This window comes from Lutra lutra, chromosome 1 (assembly GCF_902655055.1).
Source record: "Lutra lutra chromosome 1, mLutLut1.2, whole genome shotgun sequence".
In the NCBI taxonomy this organism is placed as follows: Eukaryota; Metazoa; Chordata; class Mammalia; order Carnivora; family Mustelidae; genus Lutra; species Lutra lutra.
The window spans coordinates 121,325,222-121,333,436 of NC_062278.1; the positions used below are offsets into that span (position 1 = coordinate 121,325,222).

The following is an 8,215-nucleotide window of genomic DNA, read 5'->3' on the forward strand; positions in this document are numbered from 1 at the left end:
CCAACTTAAAAATAGACACTGTTGGAGCGCCTGGGTGGCTCAGTGGGTTAGAGCCTCTGCCTTCGGCTCGGGTCATGATCCCGGGGTTCTGGGATCAAGCCCCGCATCGGGCTCTCTGCTCAGCGGGGAGCCTGCTTCTCCCTCTCTCTCTCTGCCTGCCTCTCTGCCTGCTTGTGATCTCTGTCTGTCAAATAAATAAATAAAATCTTAAAAAAAAAAAAAAAAAAGTAGACACTGTTCCAGAGAAGACAAATTGCCAACACTTACATGAAAAGCTGATCAGCATCACTAATTATTAGGGAAATGCAAATCAAAACCACAATGAGGTTTCACTTTACCCTTTCTAGAATGGCTATCATCAAAAAGACAATAGGGGCACCTGGGTGGCTCAGAGAGCAAGTGTCTGCATTCAGCTCAGGTCATGATCCCAGGGTCCTGGGCTGGAGCCCTGCGGCAGGCTCCCTGTTCAGTGGGGGGTCTGCTTCTCCCTCTGCCCCTCCTCCCATTCATTCTATCAATCTCTCTATCAAATAAATAATAAAGTCTTCTAAAAAAGAAAAAAGACAAGAGTAAGTATCAGCAAGAACGTGAAGAAAAGGTGACTCTTGTGTCCTGATGAGTAAGAATATTAACTGGTATAGCCACTATGAAAAACTGTATGGACATTCCTCAAAAAATTAAAAATAGAACTATCATTTGATCCGGCAATTTCACTTCTGGGTACTTACCCAAAAAACCAAAAACACTAATTCGAAAAGATATATGCACCCCTATGTTTACAACAGCATTATTTGCAATAGCCAAGATACAGAAGCAAGCCAGGTGTCCATCAATATAGATCAACAGAATATTACTCAGCCACAGAAAATGAGACCTTGCCGTTTATGACAACACAGACAGACCCTGAGGGTATTATGCTGAGTGAAATAAGAGGCAGAAAGACAAATCCTATATGATTTCACATATATGTGGAATCTAAAAAAACAAAAGAACAAACAAACAAAAAGCAGAAGCAGACCCACAACTACAGAGAACGACCTGGTGGTTGCCAGAGGGGAGGAGGTGAGGAGATGGGCAAAATGGGTAATAAGGAGTGGGAGGTATAGATTTCCAGTTATGGAATGGGAATTAAAGGTACAGAGTAGGAAACAGTGACAGATAGTTCCACTTGTGATGAGCATAGCAGGTAGCGGAGTTGTCCAATCACTGCTATACACCTGAAACTAACCTAACACTGTGTGCCAATTCTATTTCAATTTAAAAACAAACAACCAAAAAAGAAAGAAAAGGAAGAAAGAAGGCAGACTCATAGAGAACTGGAGGTTACCAGAGCAGAGTGGTGTGGGGGGATAGGAGAAATAGCTGAAGGGGATTGAGAGTTTAAAATAAATGTCACTGGGAAGAAAAGTACAGCATAGAGAATATAGTCAACAATACTGAAATAACTTTGGGGGCACCCGGGTAGCTCAGTGGGTTAAGCCTCTGCCTTCAGCTTGGGTCATGATCTTGAGGTCCTGGGACTGAGCCCTGCATTGGGCTCTCTGCTTGGTGGGGCTCGATCCTCTGTCTCTGCCTGCCTCTCTGCCTAACTTGTGATCTCTGTCAAATAAATAAATATTAAAAAAAAACAACTTCGTATGGTGAGGCAGTAACTACACTTACTGTAGTGAGCCCTTCAACATGTATATAATTGTCAAATCACTATGTTGTACACGTGGAACTAATACATGTCAACTATACTTCAATTAAACATTTTTTTTTAAAGGAAAAAACCCTAAGGACTCCACCAAAAAACTATTAGAACTACTAAGCGAATTCAGTAAAGTTGAAGGATCCAAAATCAATATACAGGTATCTGTGGTTTTTTGGGTTTTTTTTTAAGATTTTATTTATTTGAGGGGTGCTTGGGTAGCTCAGCCGGTTAAGCCTCTGCCTTCGGCTCAGGTCATAGTCTCAGGGTCCTGGGATGGAGCCCCATGTCGGGCTCTCTGCTCAGCGAGGGGCCTACTTTCCCACCCCCCTGCCTGCCTCTCAGCCTACTTGTGATCCCTCTGTCAAATAAATAAATAAAATCTTTTTTAAAAAGGATTTTATTTATTTGAGAGAAGGAGAGAGAAGGAGAGAGCACAAGCAGGGGCAGAAGGAGAGGGAGACACAGACTTCCCTGCGGAGCAGGGAGCCTGATCCAGGGCTCATTCTCAGGACCCTGGGATTGTGACCTGAGCCACCAAAGGCAGATGCTTAACAAACTGAGCCACCCAGGCACCCTTGTGGTGTTTCTAGACACAAAGTAGCAGAAAGAGAAATCAAGAAAACAATCCCATTTATAATAGCATCAAAAGAAATTAAATAGCTAGGAATATATTTAACTAAGAAGGTAAAAAAAACCTTATACTGGAAACTAAAACTCTGATTAAAGACACTGAAGATGACCCAAGTAAACAAAGATATATTGTGCTCATAGATTAGCAATATTAATTCTTGTTAAGATGTCCATACTCCTCAAAGGGAATAACGGATTCAATACAACCCTTACAAAAATCCCAACAGCATTTTTCACAGCACTGGAACAAATAATCCTAAAATTTGTGTGGAACCACAAAAACCCCAAATAGCCAGAGCAATCTTGAGAAAGAACAAAGCTAGAGGTAATCACAATCCCAGACTTCAAACCATCCTACAAAGCTAAAGTAACCATAACAGTATATTACTAGCACAAAAACAGACACACAGATCAATGGGACTGAGAGTCTGGAAATAAACCCACTCATATACAATCAATTAATCTACAACAAAGGAGGCAACAATATACAATGGGGGAAGGACAGTCTCTTCAATATATGGTGTTGGGAAAATTGGAGAGCTACGCACAAAAGAACTAAACTAGGCTGCTTTCTTACACCATAAACTCAAAATGGATTAAAGACCTCAACCTAAGAACCTAAACCATTTAACTTCTAAAAGAAAACACTGGCAGTGAACTCTTGGGCAGGGGTTTTAGCAGTATTTCTCTGATCTTTCTCTTCAGGCAAAAGCAACAGAAGAAAAAAATAAACAATCAAAATACATCAACATAAAAAGCTACTGTATAGGGAATAAAACCATCAACAAAACAAAAAGGCAGCCTACTGATGGGAGAAGATATCTGCAAATGATATATCCAATAAAGAGTTAAATAGAAATTATATAAAGAACTTGTAGAACAAAATACTGGCAAAACAATCCAATTAAAAAATGGGCAAAGGACCCAAATACACATTTTCCAAAGGAAGACAAACAGATCATACAGAGAACCAATATGCACATGAAAAGATGCTCAACATCACTAATCATCAGGGAAATGCAAATCAAAAGCACAAAGAGATACCACCTCACCTTTCAGAATGGCTATGATCAAAGAGATAAGGAATAGATGTTGTAGAGCCTGTAGAGTTCAAATAAAATGGAGCCCCTGTGTAGTGCTGGTAGGAATGTAAATTGGGGCAGCCACTTTGGAAAACACTATGGAAGTTCCTCAAAAAATTAAAAATAGAGATGCTGTACAATCTAGTAATTCCACTTCTTGGTATTTACCTGAAGAAAATTAAAATACCAATTCAAAAAGAAAATGCACCCCCATATTATTTACAACAAACAAGATAAGGAAGCAACCTAAGTGTCCACAGATAGATGCAGAAAGATGTGGTATAGATACACATAATGGAATATTACTCAGCCATAAAAAAAGAATGAAATCTTGCCGTTTGCGACAACATGGAGGGACCTAGAGGGTATTTACTACGCTAAGTGAAATGTGAGACAGAGAAAGGAAAATACCATATGATTTCACCTACATGTGCAATCTAAAAAACAAAATGAACAAACAAAACAGAAACAGACTCACTGACACACTCACTGGTTATGAGCATGGAGGGGCTAGAGGGGCTGGGGAGGGGGCTTGGTGAAATACATGAAGGGGATTAAGTGATACAAACTTCCAGTTATAAGGAACTCATGGAGACATAATGTACAGCATAGGGTTTGTAGTCTCAATAATATTGATTAAAAAAAATCAATGCAAAATACATACCAAAACATTAAAAATAAGTTTCCTAAGTACAGATCCTATTGTGTGAGTACTAGTTTATAAGATCCTTTCCCATATAAATCATCACATTTTAATGCTAGAATGCATCCTCTCATCCAACACCACCTTATTAAAACAAACAAACAAAAAAAAAGGCAAACTTATTTGAGAATTGCTTAGTGAAGGGGCACGTGTGTGGCTCAGTCAGTTAAGCTTGTCTGCCTTCTGCTCAGGTCATGATCACAGGGTCCTGTGATCAAGCCCCACAGCAGACTCCCTGTTCAGTGGGGAATCTGCTTCTCCCTCCCTCCACACCCCACCCCCCCGGCTTGTGTGCACTTGCGCGCTCTCAAATAATTTTTAAAAATCTTAAACAAGAAAAACTGCTTAGTGAACTAGATCCGATCTTCAATTTTTTTTTCACCTGTATTTTTTTTTTAAGATTTTATTTACTTATTTGACAGAGAGACACAGTGAGAGAGGGAACATAAGCAGGTGGAGTGGGAGAGGAAGAGTGGACTTCCTGCAAAGCAGAGAGCCTGATGTGGGACTCATTCCCGAGCCCAAGGCAGATGCTTAAGGACAGAGCCACCCGGGCGCCCTCACCTGTACTTGTAGACTTGAAATTCTGTGAATATTTTTAAGTTGCTAAAGATTTAATTTCTAGAATACTAAAAAATTATATTATCCTAGAACTGTTGTCACTCCTTTGCATGAACACAATGAAATTCAAATGCTATAGTGATTTAATACTGACCATCTCCATTTTATTTTTAAAGATTTTATTATTTATATATACTTATATATATATTTATTACATAGTGATATATATAGGTATATCTATATATAAATATGTATGTTATATAGAGAGAGAGCACAAGCGGAGGAAGCAGCAGTGGGAGAGGGAGAAGCAGGCTCCCAGCTGAGTAGGGAGCTCAATCCCAGGAACCCGACATCAGGACCTGAACCCAAGGCAGACACCCAACAGAATGAGCCACCCAAGTGCCCCAACCATCTACATTTTAAAAAATATGAGAATGCTATATGAAAGCTGGAAAAATTTTACATTTTGGAATTCTTATTTCATCCTACTGTCTGCACAGAATTTTATTCTAATGCAACTGTTTATACTTAGAAAACTTTTAGTGATCACTCTATCATACTTCTCCACAACAAAAATATAAATTCAAATTTAAAACTGTAAATTTTCTATTAATTCCCATGACCATAAAAATATTAAAAAACGTGTTATCATTACAATTGTTAGGGTGGCTCAGTGGGTTAGGCATCTGCCTTTGGCTCAGGTCATGGTCTTGGGGTCCTGGAATCGAGCCCTGTGTCAGGCTCTCTGCTCAGCAGGGAGCCTGTTTCCCCGCTCTCTGCCTATTTGTGATCTCTCTGTCAAATAAATAAGTAAAATTAAAAAAAAAAAAGAATGTATTATTTTGTAAATACTTTTCTTAGTGAAGTGAATGGTAACCCCCATTTGTTTATCTACTTAACCCACTGAGCCACCCAGGCGCCACTATGTTATCTACTTAAACTGAATATTCCTTACAACTAGGAAGTTAGAGTTTAGTGTAAATTCTGTTGAGTTTTTTGGGGGTGCAAATACTGAGAAATCCCGTTTTCATAATTAAGTAGATACAAAAGGAGTTCCATTACAGCTAAGTCTCTTAATGGTTTCAACTCCTGAGTTAACTTCCAAAAATCACACACACACTAAGATCTAATATCAAAAAGCAATTTTTAGTCATCAACTGACTTGTCAAAAAAAAAAAAAAGCCTGTTTTTCATTAGAAGACCCTTAGTCATTCACCTTCTCGCTACAGAAGAAATGAACCATACCATGATTTTTTTTTTTCATACCATGATTCTTGATGGTGAGAACCGTCCAACCCACTTAAACTAGTGTTTCAATGCTTTTTTATCATAACCTCACAAAGTAGGGTTCTCCAAGGGTGAGAATAAACCCTTAGGTGGTGGAGGAAATGCCTATCTTCTTGATAAATCTTCGCTGAGGACAGAAATATTCTCTAACTGCACTGTCCAATGTCCCATTGGCCACATGTGATTATTTCAATTTTAGTTTTTAAAGATTTTATTTACTTCAGAGAGAGCGTGCATGAGCGGTTGTTGGGGAGGGGCAGAGAGAGAGGGAAAAGCAGACTCCCAGCTGAACAGGGAGCCTGACAGGGCTCAATCCCAGGACCCTGAAGGCCGAAGGCAGATGCTTAACCAATTTAGCCACCCAGGTGCTGGGATTATTTCAATTTTAAAATTCTTAATGCCCAGTATTCACATGTAGCTAAGTAGCAACTCTACTGGACACCACATTCAGACCCTTCTATTCACTATGGTAGCAGTTCTGACCGGCAGCTTGTTAGAAAGACAGAACCTCAGGCCCTGCCTTAGATAAACTCAAATCAGATTACACAGTTTAACAAAATTCGCAGGTGATTCATATTTAGTCAAAGATTGAAAAACACTGTGCTAGAAACCTCTAATTTGTACATACTTTTTCCTTATTTTCACCAAAAAAGTGCCTCCATGAGATGTTTATCCTCTGGCCTGCATTCTTGCTTCTGGCCACAAAGTGCAAAATCAAATCTCCCTTTTTAAGCTAACAACCCTCCCTAACATGTAAGCAGCTACTAAATTCTTTCCCTGTCCACCTTTTCCTTTGTCCCCCACATCTTATTTTCTCGGAGTTGAATACAGAACTCACTGGACTATTTCTGTGTTGTCAACAGTGCTCCAAACTGGGCTTCCTGACTCTTGGAAAGGACTGTATCAAAACCAGCGTTAGTCAATGAGCAGGCTGCTCTCTAGGTCCTGATAAGATAAAGAAAACTCTCAACTCTTCATGTTTGTGGGCCCTGCTCCTGATCTCCCAGGGAAGCAAACCCTCAAAGTTTGGGCTCCATTTCTGCCCAAAACATACACACATTGTACATCTGCTTCATTGAAAAAAAAAAAAAAAAAAGATATTCCAAACATAAAGAAAAATTTAAAAACCTCCTTGGTTCCCATAAGATTAAAGTCATATAGCCTTCTACATACTAAAAACATAAGACAAAACGTGTAACTTTCTGATGCCTTTCATCATGGTGATTCTAACTACGTTAAAAATATATATATATAATCCTGCACCAAATGTTCCTTCCCGAGAGCACTCTCTTTTTTCTGAAGGTTATGTGTACCTAGAAGCTGTTCTAACTGGGGCCCGAATAAGACTCTCCCCCCCCCCTTTTAAAATTAATTTTAAGAAAGGTCTGTTCATTTTGCATCAATGGTCCCCAAGAGCCTAAAACAGTTCCTGGCCTCTGGGCTTCCCAAATCGACTCCCTAGGACCACAGTAGGGTCGGCTGCCTGCTTGGCTCTTTTGCTCTCACCCACAGCCCAACTCCTTCAGCCTCCCTACTTCCTGGTCCCCATTCCGGACACCCAAACCCGTTCCTCCCTTTCCCGGGCTGGCTACCTGACTCAGAAGACGCGGTCGAGACACGATGCCACGCAGATCGATGTAAACAGGGGAGGAGAGCCCGCTCTTCAGGACGAAGTTCCCAAACTTGAAGGCTTGCACGTCGTACAGACCCGTGACCAACGACCCCAAAGCTGCTTCCGCGGCTGCCATCTCCACGCGCTCCCGGGCCTGTTCTAAACTCCAAAGCACGCCAGGTTTGCGGCGCCTCGATGCCGTCACCCAAGGAAGCCCCGCCTCTTCCGCCGCCTCTTCCAGGGCCTCTTCCGTCAGCCTCCGGGCTCGCAGGGCCCAGCTCCAGGCTTTAAAAGGCCGGGGGTATGTGCTGGAGGAAGTGCTCCGCGCGTAGCGCCTGGTGTTTCAGCCTGCAGCCTGTGGATCGGGTGGCTGGAGTTCAAAGCTCCGAATAACCTAGACTACCTCTGAGTCCCAAAGCCGAGCCTCTCTAGAGAGGTTGTGTAAATCCTGCCCGTTTTCTAGCTCAGTGTCCCCTTAATTATCTACTGCCCGGCGCAGCGTGTAGTTATTTGCCAGTATTAGCCACGACTCCCCTTCTCTCTTAGCCCTCCCTCCTCCGACCCCGGGTTCACCAAACAGACAATAAGGTCTTGACTCAGTTCTTAACTAGCTTCATGGCATCTGGCACATGACAATGTCAGAGCAA

The 8,215-nt window shown here is 41.3% G+C and overlaps 1 protein-coding gene across 1 annotated transcript in view; it reads right to left on the reverse strand.

Annotated features, from left to right (window-relative positions):
- UMPS (uridine monophosphate synthetase) overlaps positions 1 to 7,768 on the reverse strand; it is a 29,895-nt gene extending 22,127 nt beyond the window's left edge. Inside the window, exon 1 of the mRNA XM_047734904.1 lies at positions 7,549 to 7,768. Within this exon, the coding sequence (XP_047590860.1) occupies positions 7,549 to 7,704 (156 nt within the window). The 5' untranslated portion in view covers positions 7,705 to 7,768. The remainder of the gene's footprint in view (positions 1 to 7,548) is intronic.
- Between the last annotated feature and the right edge of the window lie 447 nt (positions 7,769 to 8,215).